Genomic DNA, 18,274 nt, shown 5'->3' with positions numbered 1-18,274 from the left:
ACTGACTATTTTGACAGCAACATGACACCTCTTGCATTTCCACAAAGCAGTCAAGTGAAACAAAGTACTTTTCCTACGGATTTAAAACAAACAAGCTGTTTCCTTTCCGGGAAGGTTCAAATGTCATTCCTTTGCTTACCTAGTAACTGCAGTGACAAACGTCGTTGCTGTATCCAGGATACCCATCTACCTATTTTTAAAGTCCCTGTTAAGTCTTTTGTTAATGCTATTAAGTTGGTATACAGTGGATCATAATTTTATGTTTATAAAATCCTTTCTGGTTTTGAACACTTTAGGGATCATTTATACTTGTTTACTTTAGGCATGGGGAAAAGAGTCAGTCTGTTGAAACTCAGTGGCCTGCTTTAAGGCAAATGTGAGGAATAACTCTGATAAGAACCCGCATTTGGTGCTGCTTCTATTATAATGCATTCTGGTTTTCTCTTCAACAAAAATTAAGGACTAAAAGGTCAGCTGAGTAGATCTAAAGCCTATTCTGAAACTCACTGAAACCTCTATTAAAAGAGCGAATAAATCCTATTTCTGGTTCTTCACATCCTACTGGCAAATGTGACAAATTTTTACTGCCTTGCCCTAGAGGGATATGTGAAAATTCCAATCCTATGCTTAGTGCATGAGAACTTAGAATAAATAAATCACCAACATTCTAATATTACCGGGTAAAGATGAATAGTTTATAACAGGGGTCCCAAAACCAGAAGTGGCCTGTTAGGAATCGGGCTGCACAACAGGAGGTGAGCGGCTGCAAGTGAGCATCACTGCCTGAGCTCCGCCTCCTGTCACATCAGTGATGGCATGGGATTCTCATAGAAGCACAAACCCTATTGTGAACTGCACATGCAAGGATTTGGTTGCAGACTCCTTATGAGAATCTAATGCCTGATGAATTGAAGTAGAACAGTTTCATCCCCAAACCATTTCCCCCATGGAAAACCTGTCTTCCACGAAACTGGTCCCTGGTGCCAAAAAGGTTGGAGACCACTGGTTTATAAAGTAAAGCAATAAAAATGTGTGCAAAAGGCAACTAACTGAACTTAAAAACAAAAAGAGATTATTATTAAAAAGGCTGATATCCAAGTCTCTTTGGTGGAAGCAAGAGAATCAATAGGATATTAACCTCCATTCTGAACTCAAATCCTTTCAAGTTTCAAAGTATTTATTCGGGACAAAGGCAGCTATGAAGAGTTGCGTACAAGAAACAGAAACAAATACATAATCCAGGAAATTCAAAGAGATTAATTTTTCATCATGAGTTTGCTTCTCTCTTCTATGCTCATATTATGTATTTACATTCACTGTATACAAATTCATTTAGCATAATGCTATTAAAAATGTTTGTGCCTATCACACAGGTTTCATATGACTATGCCCCAATGCCCTACCTGCATGTCCCACCAACATACTTACTGAATTCATTCCACTGAACAGGTCTCCTGATCCAACATGAGCCGTATGCACAAAGTTTGTGGGCTCTCCAATCATACTTCTGTCAATCCGCCGTCGCCTTTTCTAAAATATGGGGAACAATGTGTTGAGAAAGTGATCTTATGAACAACTTATTCTGATGGATTTTTATACTATGACTGTTAATAAATTTGCCAAGAACACAAAAAATGCCTAGCTCTTAGACTGTCACAATTACTTCTTATGATGAAATCCCCAAGAGAAATATATGCACAAAAATGATTAGTAAAGCAAAATAACAGGTTATTATTTAGAGCTTAATAGATTATTTGGTCTAGCTTTGGTCATCCACATATTTGTATAATAACTGCTTAAGTTTTATTCTTTTTAAAAAACAAGACAAATGTAAAATTACCCTCAGTCACTATTATTGTTGGCAAAGAACACAGTGTGGTTTGAATACACTGTCTGATTTTAAACATTACTTTCTGGCTTTCATCATTAACAGATGTATTATATTTTGATGGTTATTATTCAGGTTATACCGAATTACCCTTCTATGCTGAAATGAATCTGTCATTTCAGCTGGAGGGGGTGGAGGTGGGAGGGTGAGAGGGTGACAGATTTGGTCCTAGTCCATTCACTCTTCTCTAGTCTGTTCTAGCTGGGAACTAAACCTGCTGACTAACTAGGCTGGGTCTTACTGACTCTTCTTAATTTTTTTTTTTTTTTTTTTTTTTTGAGATGGAGTCTTGCTATGTTACCCAGGCTGGTCTTTAACTGGGCTCAAGCAATCCTCGCACCTCAGCTCCCAAGTAGCTGGGATTACAGGCACGTACCACTACGCCTAGGTGACTCTTCCTAATTTTTGAAAAGCACTTCTCATGGGGTGCTGAGCCCCATTTTCCAGTAACTTTAGCCACCAGCTGGTGTCCCTGTTCTGACCAATATGCTCATCCACCCCTTAGAGATATTTCCTTACCGTACTGCTGTGTTTCACTGATTATCTAAGAGTTTTCCAGATATGAAGATTATCTTAGATCTGTCCTGTTTTCCATGACCCCTTAGATATGATAATGTTATTGGGAGAGACCACTGGCCAAGTTGGGTTAGTGTCCTACTATGGGGCTCTGCTTATCCCAGTTTACTGTCAATAGTATACTTCTCCTGAAATTGCAGCTTCCCTCAAAACCAAGCAGAGTTATAAACTTGTTGGATTAGCTACCTTTGAACATAACACTTTTATGTCCTTATCTACTGAAATGCTGGCATGATCCTGATAAACCCTAAAATTTTATCAAGACAGTCACATATGACAGCTCCTCAGGGTGAAAACATGACTTTCTACAAAACCACAAAAGTGGCGAGCCCATGCATATATTTTAGAAGTCCATATACATTGTTTTACTGTCCTCTCGTTTACATTGTCATAGGTAGAAAGAACAACCACAGAAAACCCTGACGCTTTTCCTGTGAAATACTTATGTTATTCATCCTTAGAATTCAGCAATGACATTAGACCATCTCCAAGTTTGTTGGGTTTTCCTTCCAGTAATTCTGCGTGGCACACGGTTATCTGAACACAGGTTTTCTGTATCTTAGAAAAGTTTTATTCTGTTAGTTCCTTGATAATTGCTCCATGTGTTCATTTTGCTATTTCTGGAGTTCCTGCCTATGTGGACATTTGAACATGTGTGTGTCTATAATCTTCCAAGTTTCTTATATTTTCATCCTTTATTTTATTTCTCTTTGTAATTTCACTGCATTGGAAAGTAACTCCACTTTATCCTCTTCAGAGGTCCACGCTAGATAGTAAATATCATAACCTTGCAGGCCAAATATAGTCTCCACCGTAGCTTTGACTCAACTCTGCTATCGTAGCATCAAAGCAGCTGCAGAGCACATGAAATTAAATGCGTGTAGCTGTGTTTTGGTAAAAATTTATTTACAAAAACAGGTGACTTGGCCTGTAAAAGTAGTAGTCTGCTGACCCCAGCTCTAGATTTTTTCAGTAGTAGCCACATAATTTCATTTTTTCCATTATGGTTATTTTTCAGAGACTGTTATGACATGTCATTGCAACATTTTTTAATCTCTGAAAAAGTTGTATTATAGTTTTTCACTCTTTTCCCTAAAAACACTTAACTATATAAATTATAAGTCTATAACACTAGGGAACAAAGTACTCTCATTTCTTTATTTGAACAAGTTTAGTTTTACTTCAAGCCTTTTTTTGAAAGTTGGTAAGAAACTGTCTTTTGGGGCCCTGTTCCACAGAATCATATAAAACTTGCAGGTTGAAATGGTATCATAAAGTCAAAAGAGGCTTTTGTCTATGTGTTTTAATTTTTCTATTTCCTAGCACAATGCACTGGTTTTCTATCTTTTTCTCGCATATTGCTCCCTCCGATGATCTTAGAGGTGCGTCATATGAAGACTCCCTGACCCTAATGGCAGACTTGACACCCACAACCATCCTTTGATCTGGAGTGCTGCATGTCAGCAATGCACTGGTCTTTTCCTCTGTTCCCCATCTCTTTCACAGACTCAGTTTGTCTATTTCCAACCACCCCATTCAACATACTTCTCTTCATACTATTTTTGTTTGGAATGATAAAGCATAATTCTATAAATTAGCCTTAATGCTAACTTATCTTTTTTAGGAATAAAGTAGGGAAAAAAGATGTTAACAGTTTTGTGCCTTTTTCTCTTCTTAATAATATATTGTTACATTTCTACTAAATTTCCTTATTAGGAAGCTATTTGTCTGGGCAGGTCCAGAAATATAATCTTTACCATCACAGGATATGAATTTTCTCAGCATGTGGGCAGGACAAATTATTGGGATTTCTTCCCCAGTGAGCCACTTAACTGACAGGTAGAGAGGGAAGCTTCTAGGTTCTTGTCACAGTTCCACAGGACAGTGGCATCTGCAGGACACCAGACTCTTCCCCAGGCATTTGCAGTAAACATGTCAAGATAACTGCTTCTGATATGCAGAGAGAGCCACTTGGCTCTCTCAAGCAGGGGAGGAGGTGGTACCAGAGAATCAGACCTACTTCCAGACCACTAGGAGGAGTCTTTATCAACCCTTGTCCTGTGAACCTGCAGAAGCAACTCCTAACAGTTCTCAATCTGCATCATTTCCTCCAGAAGGGTGTGTTTAGAGCTTGCCAAAAGGCTCCACTTGGTCTATACCTCCACATTATGTGATTTATTCTGTTGAGTTACTGCAGGTCTGTGTTGGGGGAGACAGAAACCACAGTGTGCTCAGGCCACCACCCATCTCACCCAAAAAGAATGAATAGATATGCTTGTGAAAGAAGGGTATTAACACATACTCACAAACAATAATTCAGCAAACATGATTACTGAGAATATTCAAAAGCTGATAACAAAACTAGTTCCCATGAAGCTACTCTCACACTGAAAAGCAAAGGATGGGAAGACTTCAGCTTACTTCTATCATACTGTGTTATTAGATAACTAATATATATGAATGTGAAAATAGTGAATATTTTTCAACTTGAACTATACTGAGCTGGGAGTCACACCTTAGTATTGGAAGGTTTCTTCATGGCATCTAATCTAACACTGTTTGTGAGATATGAAAGAAGCTTTCAGTCCTTCGCTCCCCAAGGCTGAGGGAACTCAGCTGTCCAGAAACTGAAAGGAGCAACTGTGTTGTGCGAGCATAGTAAAGGTAAACACCTAAGATGAAAACAGTAAGATAAGCAAGAACCAGATCACATAGGGTTTGTAAAGGACTGAAGTATGTGATCCTCCCAAGAACAATGGGAAATAATTGAAAGTCGTTTAAAGCAGAGGAATAACATGATTAAATAGCTTGAGAAGACTATTCCACAATAGCTATAGGTGGAAAACACATTAGAAGAGGTCAAAATAAGTTATTAATGTTGGTGAAAAGGGATTATGTGGATTCAACTAATAACACAGACAGAAAGAAGTGGATAGATTCAAGAAGTAATCAGTGGATAAAATCAACAGCACTTGGGCCGGGTGCGGTGGCTCATGCCTGTAATCCCAGCACTTTGGGAGGCCAAGGTGGGTGGATCACCTGAGGTCAAGAGTTCGAGACCAGCCTGGCCAACACAGTGAAACCCCGTCTCTACCAAAAATATAAAAATTAGCCAGGCGTGGTAGCAGGTGCCTTAATCCCAGCTACTTGGGAGGCAGAGGCAGGAGAATCATTTGAACCCGGGAGGCGGAGGTTGCAGTGAGCCGAGATCGAGCCATTGCACTCAAGCCTGGGGGATAAGAGCGAGACTTCTCTCAAAAAAAACAAAAAACAAAAAACAAAAAAACAAAAAACCAGCACTTGGTTGCAGGCTGGATTTGGTAACTGAGTGAGAGGGAGGAGTTAAGAAATATGCACAGACTTCAGATTTCAGCATAGAGTGTGCAATTCACTGGGTTCTGAAAGAATCCAAACTGGAGATAAGAGACTGAGAATCACCAGCATTGAGATTTCCTAGACAAACTAAATTTCTGTGGTTGGGCAGAGAAGAAGCCATCAGAGAAGACCAAAAAGAAACAGCCTGAAAGTCAGTACAAGAATCAGCAGTGTGTACAAGTGTCAAGAGGGAGCAGGCAACAGAGCTGAAAGGTGGTGAGAGGTCAATTAAAGACAAATACGTGCACTGGATTCAGCAATATCAAGTTGATGGGCACCTTAGTGAGTGCTATGTCAGTGGAGTAATAGAAGGAGAAGACACGCTGGAGGGGACTGAGGTGGGTCTAAGAAGTGGAAAAATGGAGAAAGAGAACAGAGACAACTCTGGAGAAAAGTCTGGCCTTCTGGACAGGAAGAAGACAGGTCAGTGGCTGAAAGGAGAAAAGGAGATGAGAACAGATTGAATTTTTCCCCTGTAAGGTGGCAGAGAATTCATTATGCTCAATTTCTAATGGGAAAGATCCAGTAAAAGAGGTAAAGAAAAAGAAGGAAAAAGAAAATGGATTGTCAACATTGCAAGGTTCCTGAGAAGGCAGGAAAGGTGGATCCAGACACAGGTGGAAGTGTTCTTTACACTCTTTCCTACAACACTCTATCAAAAACCTGGATTTAAATATAAATAAATGTTCTAAACTATAAAAATGCAATATTTTCAGGCACAATGTGGACATTTAAAGAATGGCACACTTGTTTGGGGTACTGTATTAATAGTCACGGGTGGCTGGGCATGGTGACTCATGCCTATAATCCCAGCACTTTGGGAGGCTGAGGTGGGTGGATCACTTGAGGTCAGGAGTTCAAGACCAGCCTGGCCAACACGGCAAAACCCTGTCTCCACTAATATTAGCCAGGCCATAAGAATGATCAAATGGACTTTGGGGACTTGGGGCTCTGGAAGAGTGGGAGGGGGGCAAGGGTTTTATAAAAGACTACAAATATGGTGCAGTGTACACTGCTCGGGTGATGAGTACACCAGAATCCACAAATCACCACTAAAGAACTTACTCGTGTAACCAAACACCACCTGTACCCCAGTAACTATGGAAAATTAAACAAATATTTTAAGAAAAAAAAAATTAGCTGGGCATGGTGGCAGGCACCTGTAATCCCAGCTACTCCAGAGGCTGAGGAAGGAGAATCGCTTGAACCCGGGGTGGGGGTGGGGGGGGAGAGGTTGCAGTGAGGCGAGATCACACCACTGCACTCCAGCCTGGGTGCCAGAGTGAGACTCTGTTTCAAAAGAAAAAAAAGAATAGTCATGGGCAAACAAGGGGAATTCCAGAGTCATACCTCCCCAAAGAAAAACAGGAAATGGTGCACTCTGCTCTGATACGTATTAACAGTTGTAGTTAGCAGAGTCACCGTGTTTCCTGGAAACAAATTCTTTATAGGGAACTTTGTTAAGACCGTCAACCATCTGAATAATCCTTGCATCCTTAAAATATTAACTTTTATTCTGCATAAGGTGAAGGACTAGAGACCCAAATGAATTGCTATGTTAGTGTGGAGGGGACATTAGGCAAAATGTCTCTTCCCATAACTTTTTACATAATTACATCATAATTATTAAAGATAATGAACTAAACAATTTGGAGTATATCCAAGGAGGCGAGAAGCAGGTTAATTTCAAAGGATTTGCTACTGTGAGAACCTTATTTGCATTCTTATCTAAACAAGTATGTATATAACCATACTATATCTACCTCCCTCACATTTCTGGCATATGGATCAACTGTAGCTTCTAGAAAACAGTAATTACATAATCACTTAAAAGTTAAAACTTCCCCAAAGACTATTCTCTGGGCAGCTTAGTGTGCAAACACATGTCACTGAGAAGCAAATGAAGGCCAGGTCCCATCAGGTTAGCAGAAGGCCTACAGTAAGAGTAAAAGATGGTACAGCCTGAGGTAGTTCTAGAAGCAGATACAGAGTGAATAAAGAAAATAAAAATACTTGCCATCTGGGACAGTGAAAAAAGCTGGAACTTTCACGGTATAAAATAGCAATCATTTATGCAAATGTGGCCAAAGTAAATGAAAGGTTGAAAGCTATGCTGACTCAACTTTATGACCTAGAGAAAGTCAGTTGAGTTGTGTAACTAAATCCATAAATCTATGAATTAAATCTAACAAGCCCACTATTTCCAAATTGTGTCTTGGGGCATCCCAGCAAAACCCAGGGGTGCCAGGGTATTCTATTTGAGGGAAACACAGTGAGACTCAATGTGTGTTTGACACTGAGTGAACTACCAGCTTCAGATAATTTGTAACTTCAACATTAGAACATACATTCTTCTTAACAGCATATCTTTGTGAAGCTGAGTTTTCAGTGGTTACTGTGAAAAAAACCCAAGCACTACGCAAAAGTCAGTATGGAACTAGAAAAGAAGGTGGTGGTGTTCGGTCTGATTCCACAGTTTGAGAAGTTGTATAATCCTAACAGGCACAAACACACCGTAAGTATGTAACTGGTTATTTAAGAATTAAATAAAAATATTTTTCCATTTACATCTTATTTTTTAAAGGCAAATAAGTTGTTGGGGCATAAATCTTTACTAAGTTGTTTGTACCAAATTATTTAATAAACAAGTCTGTACGGTATTTCTCTTGGCCTAGAGGCACCATGAAAAAAATTACAGAACCGTTAAGGGAAGTTTGGGAACCTCTGAAATAAGCTACATTAGTTTTTTGAAATATTGACACTGTAATCAGGAACCAGGCATTTCTAAAACAAGTGGGTATTTTTTTTCTATGATGCCAGTGACAGTGATTCCCTGCGTGCGTGAGCTGCTTCCAAGTTAATCAATCTAGTTCACAGTACGGACAAAAAGGCTAACAAAAGTTGTAATAATATAAAAAATGGATTTGACATTTTTTGATGAAAATGATCTTCCTAGTAGATATTCATTGACACAAAAAATGAAAATACCTTTTATGGTAGTCATGTCAACAAACTATATGAAACACCCTTGCCCCAAGTCTCTCCCTACTCATTCTTTGAGACCCAGCTCAAACATAACATTCTGAGTTGAGGCTGTTGGTTATTTCCTGTTCTGAACATTCACAGCACATGGCTCCTATTTCAATTATAGTACTTAAAACATTGTATTGTAACTTACTTGCTTACAGTTTGATTTTCCTACACTACTAAGAGTTCTGTAACAGTAGCTGTGCCTGACACACAGTAGACAATAAATGACTGTTGAATGAATAAAAGGCTTTTTTAAAGAAACAATGTCAGCTCAGTTCTCTAAAAATTGTCTGTCTTATCTAATATTATCGCCAAATATTTCTCAAGAACCTATTATATCTGGAAGATGTAAACAATGTAATGCCAATTCTAATGAAGTTTACATTTCTGCATAAAAAATACTTATCTGCTGATTTAATTTTCTCTGTTTCATAGAAAGGCTGTGTGCTCTAGAGAGGTTTTAACTGGTAACACTGTTTTAGTTTTTATATTGGGTAGAACCTGTAAAGCAGTGGTTCTCAAGCTATAGTGTACATCAGAATCCCTGGAAGGTTTGTTGAAATACAGGTTTCTGAGCTCTAGTCACAGAAGATTTTCAGACTGAGCAAGTTTGGAGTGGAGCTTGAATTTACATATCTAACAAGATTCCAAGTGATACTGATGGCTTAATGGTTTAGAAACACTGGCTCTAAAGATTAACAGCTGAATGACTATTATTAAAAAGTCAGGCCAGGCGTGGTGGCTCACGCCTGTAAGCCTAGCACTTTGGGAGGCTGAGGTGGGCGGACTGCCTGAGCTCAGGAGTTCGAGACCAGCCTGGGCAACATGGCGAAACACCATCTCTACAAAAATACAAAAAATTAGCCAGGTGTGGTGGCACACTCCTGTAGTCCCAACTACTCGAGAGGCTGAGACACAAGAATCGTCTGAACCCGGGAGGCAGACGTTGCAGTGAATCAAGATCACACCACTCCAGCCTGAGCAACAGAGAGAGACTCTGTCTCAAAATAAATAAATAAATAAATAAAAATTACACACAGTCAAATAATAATAGATGCTGGTGAGGCTGCAGAGAAAAGGGAACACTTATATACTGCTGGTGGGAATGTAAATTAGTTTAGCCATTGTGGAAAGCAGTATGGCAATTTCTCAAAGAAGTGAAAAACAGAAGTATCATTTGACCCAGGACCCCCTTATTGAGTATATACCCAAAGGAATATAAATCATTCTACCATAAAGACACATGTACACATATGTTCATCACAGCACTATTCACAATCGCAAAGTCATGGCATCAACCTAAATGCCCATCAGTGGTAGACTGGATAAAGAAAACGTGGTACATGTACACCATGGAATACCACACAGCCATAAAAAAGAACTAGACCATGTCCTTTGGAGCAACATGGATGGAGCTGGAGGCCATAATCCTAAGCAGACTAACACAGGAACATAATACCACATGTTCTCACTTATAAGTGGGAGCTAAACATTGAGTACACGGGGACACAAAGAAGGCAACAACGGATACCAGGACCTATCTGAGAGTAGAGGGTGGGAGGAGGGAGAGGATCAAAAAATGACCTAATGGTTACTATGCCTATTACCTGGGTGACGAAATTATCTGTACAGCAGGTAATCTGTGACTCAGTTTACCTATATAATAAACCTACACATGTACCCCCTGAACCTCAAAGGTAAATTAAAAAATAAAGATTAACAGCTGAATATTTAAAAAGTAAAAATGGGTAATAAGAGTACTTATAAGATACCAGGCACAGTTTCAAGAACTTTAAAGCCATGAACTCATTTGCTAGTACCTTCTATAGCAGTATATGACATTTTACTTCCCTTCAAATCTGGGATCCTCTGGCCAACTCTCACTTCTTGTCTCGGCCATTGCTCAGAAGTCCTCATTTGTTCACCTTTGTACTCTCTATTGAATAAAGGTTTTTTGTTTTTTTTTTTTTGAGACAAGAGCCTCATTCGTCACCCAGGTTGGAGTGCGGTGGTACAATCTCAGCTCACTGCAACCTCTGCCTCCTGGGTTCAAGCGATTCTCGTGTCTCAGCCTCCCGAGTAGCTGGAATTACAGGCATGTACCACCACGCCCAGCTAATTTTTTGTATTTTTAGTAAAGATGGGGTTTCACCATGTTGGTCAGGCTGATCTCGAACTCCTGACCTCAACTAATCCACCCACCTTGGCCTCCTAAAGTGCTGAGATTACAGGCATGAGCCACCATGCCTGGCCAAGATGGGAGTCTTAACATAAGTGTCCAGGTCCTGGATATTCATGTTCAAGCAGCTGAATCCAGCCTTCCCATGGGTGGTAATCTGGGTTGATAAAACTGCCTGTGGAATTCTGGTTTCTAAGAATATAACAAAAAGATCTCTAATATGTTAAGGGACAAATGAAAGAGAAACAAGGTTTTAGATACTGCAGAGACTGGAAAAATATCTGCTCTTCAATAACTGAATAGCCTACTTTGGATTCCAAATTCTCATACTTAGGTCAAAACTCAAGAAAACAATAAACTTCTTCTATACATGAACTTGTACTGTATCTTCTACGGTGGGAAAAATAAATAATTCTACTTGTCTGGCTTCTAGAGCTTAGCTCACTCATTGGAATGCTAGCAGTGGCCCTCAGGTGACAGAGCTTATATAAGGAGCTCTGTCTAGAGGAGATGAGAGTCACACCATAGATCACCACAGAGAAACCCAAACCAGCTGGTATTATAAGAGAATTATCTAAGTCAAAGTACAGAAAGGAAAGATATTTTGTGTTGGAAATATTCATAAATAAATAGGTGAGTTGCTGGTAATGCATTTACAATTCAATCTTAAGTGTGGTGCTGTCGGTATCTGTCCTTTAGGGTTTAGTAGGTAACTAACCTTTTCCTACTCAGTATGTATTTTGCAGCTTTTAACTGATGAGAAGTTTGCAGGAGAACCCCAAATTTGTTTTTAAAAGGAATCTCTAAGCAAATCTATAGTGACCTTTTCAAGGGCCAAAGTGCTAAAAGCAAAATTGAAGGAACTAGTTGTTCTCATCTCTCAGTGAGAAACCTGAAGTGAAAAGGGGTTTTTTTCTCCTTCTATTTAAAATTAGTATCTGGTTTAAGTCACATATTCCAAGTATGAAAACTGAAGCACAAAATAGGTCAAAAAAAAAAAAAGGAGGGGGGAAACTAATCTGAACTAGCTTTCAAGTATTAATGATATTGTTAATATCATTGGTGTTAAAAACCTTTCACTAGAAATTTCTGTCACTATGGGTCCATCTGGGATTGTTTCTATACACTGTATATATACAGTGTACAATGTACCTAGGAAGATATTACTTGCCAAAGTACCACAGCTAACTAAAATCAGATCTGGGAGTCTTCCTTGTCCACTGTTGTTTCCTTCACACCACTGTGTGAACAACTGTGTTTCAAAGCAAGTCATATAATTCTCCCCAAACATTTACTATATAAAATTGAGACACAAAAATCAAGTGTTTATATTAACTCTATGTGAAGAGTGTTTACAATTGAGCCAAGTACTGTACTATAATTAATTTTTCTTATACCACACTTTGCACTGGAATTGCTTCTGGCTTGCTTAGTTTAAAAAAAAAAAAAAAAATTCTGTCACAAATTTTACACACAATGTCTGCTTTTTTTTTTTTTTTTTTTGAGACAGTCTCACTCTGTTGCCCAGGCTGGAGTGCAGTGGCACGATCTCGGCTCACTGCAACCTCTGTTGCCTGGGTTCAGGTGATTCTCCTGCCTCAGCCTCCCAAGTAGCTGGGATTACAGGCACCTGTGACCGCACCCAGCTAATTTTAGTAGAGACGGGGTTTCACCATCTTGGCCAGGCTGGTCTTGAACTCACCTCGTGATCCACCTGCCTTGGCCTCCCAAAGTTGTTTGCTTACCTTTTAATGAAACTATCATTAATTGTTCTAATACCCTCCATAAGTATCTTGTGGTATAACCGATTAAATAGCTAAGTGACTTGTCCAGATAGTCTGAAATTTCACTCAGTAGTATGGGTTCTTTTTCATTCAACCAAGAGACTACTGTTTTTTTTGTTTTGTTTTGTAGTTCAGGGAAATTTTCCCATAGTATTACTTTGATAATTTACTAGGGAAATTTTCCTGTAGTATTACTTTGATAATTTATTATCCTCCAATGCTTTTTGTCCTCTTTTTTATAACTTTAGGCAGATTTTGTACTTCCTGGGTTGATCATCTAATTTTCTTAATTTTCCCTTCTACCTTCCATTTCTTTATATTTTTGTTTTACTTGCTGGAAGAATGAACTACATCTTCCAGCCTTCTCATGGACTACTTTATTTCAGCTATCATATTATTTCCAAGCATCGTTTCTTATCGATTTGTTCCTTCTCTCTCTCGCTTCCTTTGTAGGCATGTTGTTCTTGTTTAGTGAATCCACTGTCTTATCATCTGAGACCTAGTCATGTTTTTTGTTTTGTTTTTTAGTTCTTTCCTATTGCCTGTATCATCTATTTCTTCCGAGTTCTTTTATTCAGTTCATTCCTTTTAGCTTTTCTGTTGTCTAATGAACACAGGCCATCCAAATGAGGCTTAGTGTGCATGGGTCATGCTGAACTGTAAATTCAATGAACAGTGATCAGATGGTGAGCTCACTTTTTGCTTGGGGAAACCACAATTGCAGGTTATCAGCAGATCCCTTCTGTGATGGCAGTAGGCTTTCTAGGAAAGGACCTGCTGAAGTCCAGACAGAAGAGTTCGAATCTAGTTGCAGGCATTCTAAGATGAAGGCAGGTAAAGAATGCTGGCTGGCTGGCTTGCTTATCAGTATCCCCCTCTGTAGGCAGTTGGGCAGTGGCTCACTCAGCTAAATAGGTTCCCACTCTACCATCCAACTATTTTTTTTATTATCTCTGATCCATGGTTCTCTCTCTTCACTCTCTTTTTCTTTGTAGGTTTTATCTTTTTGTTATTTAAACTCCTTTAATGTCTTGTGAAGTAGGGTTTCGGGAAGGAAGAAAATATACATATGCGGGTATATAAACCCAGTCCAACATCCTCTCTTATGCTGAGATAACTATATCTCTTTTTGTGGTAACTAACGTCAAATCAAATGAGAACAAAATATTGCTGGTAAGAGACCAGCTCTTTAAGATTTGATGATCATGTTCATTTCAAATAGAAATGTACTTGAAAATAACCAATGGAGATAAAAGCAAAATTTTAAAAGCCCATTACTTAATAAAATGAGAGCAAATTGCAATTTATCAACTCAACATCCATAATAAGAGCACTCACTGTATGCCATGCACTCTGCTAAGCACTTTACATAAATTATCTTAATATATTTTAATCCACTACCTATCTTGAATCCTATGAGATAGGTGTCATTATTCTCATTTGCAGAGATTCAATTAATCTGCCCAAGGTCAAACAGTAAATAAATAAGTACTGGCTCTGGAATTCAAATCCAGATCTGTCTGACTTTTTCTTTTTTTTTGAGACAGAGTCTCACTCTGTCGCCCAGGCAGGAGTGCAGTGGCGCGATCTCGGCTCACTGCAACCTCTGCCTCCCAGGTTCAAGCAATTCTGCCTCAGCGCCTCCCGAGTAGCTGGGACTACAGGTGCGTGCCACCACGCTCAGCTAATTTTTTTTTATTTTTAGTAGAGACGGGGTTTCACTGTTTTAGCCAGGATGGTCTTTATCTGCTGACCTCATGATCCGCTCACCTCAGCCTCCCAAAGTGCTGGGATTACAGGCGTGAGCCACCGCGCCCAGCCTTTCTGACCAACTCTAATAGAGAACCAGCCCTCATATGTAAAGGGAAAAAACTTATTTGGTTTTTAAGAACCTTGGGGTTGTTAAAAATATGATCATTTCCTATAGCTAAGTACTCCTGAAAGCACATTTGCCTTAGGTTTCTTACAAATTTTATCTGTCATAAGGTAGGCCAAAAAAATGGCATTGAATAATATCTTTTTTTGCTTAATGTAGAGCAGATTCTGTTTACTTATCCCAAATGACCCACAGACAGCTAACACTATCTCCAGTATCTTAATAACTTTTGAATATATGCACATGTACATAACAGGTACATGCATAAGTATTTGTTCATGTTAAAATCCCAATGAAGACATCACCCAACTGTTACCCAGGTAGACACTGCAAGAACAAATAAAACCAAAACCAAAACAAAACAAACAGTGATAGGGGATAAGGGGGGAAAATGAAGAAATTAAAATGATAGACATGTTTCACATTAAGTTAGTATATATGAAAGCATTTGAACTAAGACAGTCTGTAAAAATGGCAGATAATAATTAACACTTGGTAGCAAGAAACGCTTTCTGAAATACTGAAACACTGCTTGTTTCACTGTAACTTATCACCTAGTGCTGTATCTGCATAGTCTCATAACTCAACTTCATATCCAACATGGGTGTTCGTTTCTATTTGGGTAAAATTTACTGAAATATACTAGAAAGAAAACTGGTCTTAAAATGCAAAAGGCTCTGCCACTAATTCGCTGATCTTAACTTAGTTTACTAATTAACTTCTTAGTATAGTTTCCAAATCCGCATGCACGCATGCCCACATGCATTTGACTACGTTTGCCTATGATGTCTCTAAGATCTAAAATTTTAAGATTGTATGAAAATTATTTTCATTTCACAAAAGAAAACAAAATCACATATAAAACAAACAATATCCCATCTGCTAAAACAAGAATGTAAGCATAACACCTTTTCAAGAAACTATAAGAAAGTTCACTAAAGTAGATGGAACATAAATACCAGAAACATCTAAGAACCAGAAGAATTTTTACTATGTGCAAAGGTGATAAGAGATGAGACCAAACTTTAGGGTACCCCGGGAACTGAGATCTGACCTAGAATTTGTCTTGCATGAGAACTGCTAATAAAATGTATCTGTAATATTTTCTACTCAATATGAACAAGTTTGAGAGGATGAAAAACTGAATGATTTATACCATCTGTTTACATCACAGATGAACAGATTCTTAAAAAGTGCTTCTAAAAATGTTCAATATATTATAAACATCATAAATACCAGCCCCAGATAGTTATTAAAATACCATTATATTATCAAATCCCAGATAATTACTTAAGTTCTAACTTCCCTTTAGTCACATATACATATCAGCAAAAACATTTTATTTTTCTACAACAATGCACTACCTAGTCTTAACCTACTACTGATTTGAAAAATAATGCAATTTTGAGTTCCTTACCAGTATTCCTTTCTTTCCTATTTGTATACATCAAGGCCACGTGAGAATCAGAACCCAATCCTCACTAACTCTAGACAGACAAAGGCTTAATCCTCTTCATTCTTGTTGTGTCTAGGCTTATAAACCCCAAAAGTCAGTTTTAAAAAAAAATTTCATGCTATTGGTGTTTTAGAAGCAACTCTTTAGCCATTTTAATAATTAGCCACCTCATGAAAAGATGGAGATTTGCATATCATTTACACAGTAACAGAATTTGTAATTAAAGGCCATGCTTTCTAAATAAACATAATTTCACAGATATAGTCAGATGACTTTCAAACAACTAAAGAAATGTTTGACCAGGCTAAGTCGCTCATGCCTGTAATCCCAGCACTTTGGGAGGCTGAGGCAGGAGGATCACTTGTGGCCAGGAGCCTGAGACCAGCCTGGGCAACAAAGCAAGACCCTGTCTCTGCTGGGGAGAAAAAAAAAAAAAGGTAAAATAAATGTTTCAGTCTTCACACTGAAAGAAAGAAATCTTCCAGTTAAGAGGAACACATAGTGACTCCACTTAACGTTGCCTATTAGATGAGGCAAGACGATATTTTCCAACGGGCATATAGAAAAAAAAATAATTGATGCTTATTTGCCATATGTATTTTTAAAATTATTTAACCGTAAGTTTCTTTTCTCTTTTGTTCATAAGTTTTTTCCCTGAGTTTCTTTTCTTTTCCTTTACATGGTAATTATTTTTGTCATAATAACGATAATAAAATACTTTTTCTGAACTCCAGAGCTCCATGCTCTGACTACTATAATCAATGGTCTACAACATGGAATGTGCTCACCCAAAGGGGGCACATAAAATGATCTGTTGGAATGTGGGAGGAAAATACTAGACCTTCTCTTTATTTTTCATCTCTTTTAAAAAATTAAGCCCTCCTAATAAGTCATATATAGGCTGACATGGATGCATGTTGGCTACTGACTACACTTGTTTCTATAAGAGTTACTAGAAACAGAATAAGCAGAAAGCACTGAATTAAATTAGTGTTTAACCATACTTGAAATTAAACATAAAAACAAAGATGCTGTCTTATAAAGTCACTTTAATCTGCTTCAGTTTATCTAACTGTGTCTTATTCTGAAATAATTAGTCTTACACTGTAATAGAAATGGAATATGCTGATGACAAAGGGTGTGGAAGTGTGGAACTGGGGTTACTTCAATAAATCTCTAATTTGTGCATAATCCTGAAGCTCACAACCTATTAATAAGTCAGAGTTACTGTTCACTCTCATATTAAAATGCAAAATACAAGGCTAACCTTCAAAGAACTGTTACTACATTCTTCCCCCAATGATAAAAATTTTAAAGTCTGAAAATACCATGTGTTGAAGAGGATATGGCACAATGGAACACTCAAACAGCTGGTGGGAATGTAAGATGGTAACATCAAGTCTAAAAGAATTTGCTTTTGCTTGGTAAAGGTAACTTCCTTAGCTGTTAGACCCAGTAATGTCACTCCTAGGTATATACCCTAGAAAAACTTGTGCACATGTTACCAGGCTACACATACACAAATGCACAAAAGAGCATTGTGCATAACAGTCCCGTACTAGGTTTATCAAAAGAACTGTGATGGAAACATCTATTATGGTACAGCCGAACAAGAAAACGTTAAAGAAAAATGAACATAAAATTTACCTATCTGCATCAATATGAATCAATCTTATAAATATACCATTGGATTAAAGAAGAAAACGCAAAAGATAACAATCAGTAATGACTCCATTTAAAGTTAAAACAGGCAAACTAAATTGTACTGTTTAGGGATACATACATAGATGGTGAAATCGTAAAACACAACAAGGAAGGGATTACCATAAAAATCAGGACAGCAGTTCCTCCAGGTGTTGGAACAGGCATGTGTGTAATTGGAAAGGACACAAAGAGGCTTCTGGGGTGCTGGCAATGTCCTATTTCTTAATGAGTAACATGTGCTTCATAATATATTTGTTTCATAACTTTTATACTGTACATTTACATGTAAAATAAATCCTTTTAAATTATTAATTTTTGGTATTATAACGGTATTGTGGTTATGTTAAATAAGAGTCCTTATCTTTTAGGGTTACTGAAATATTTATGGACAAAATGATATAATGTC

The 18,274-nt window shown here is 38.0% G+C and overlaps 1 protein-coding gene across 7 annotated transcripts in view; it reads right to left on the bottom strand.

Annotated features, from left to right (window-relative positions):
• CDC42SE2 (CDC42 small effector 2) overlaps positions 1–18,274 on the bottom strand; it is a 150,050-nt gene that overhangs the window by 12,073 nt on the left and 119,703 nt on the right. For all 7 annotated transcript variants that reach the window (XM_054555166.2, XM_063723926.1, XM_009240992.3 and 4 more), the window contains 1 exon segment: positions 1,429–1,530. In XM_054555166.2, coding sequence (XP_054411141.1) covers positions 1,429–1,530 — 102 coding nt within the window.

This window comes from Pongo abelii, chromosome 4 (assembly GCF_028885655.2).
Source record: "Pongo abelii isolate AG06213 chromosome 4, NHGRI_mPonAbe1-v2.0_pri, whole genome shotgun sequence".
Lineage (NCBI taxonomy): Eukaryota > Metazoa > Chordata > Mammalia > Primates > Hominidae > Pongo > Pongo abelii.
Note: the sequence above shows the minus strand (reverse complement) of the source record. Positions and strands in the feature narration are given on the sequence as shown.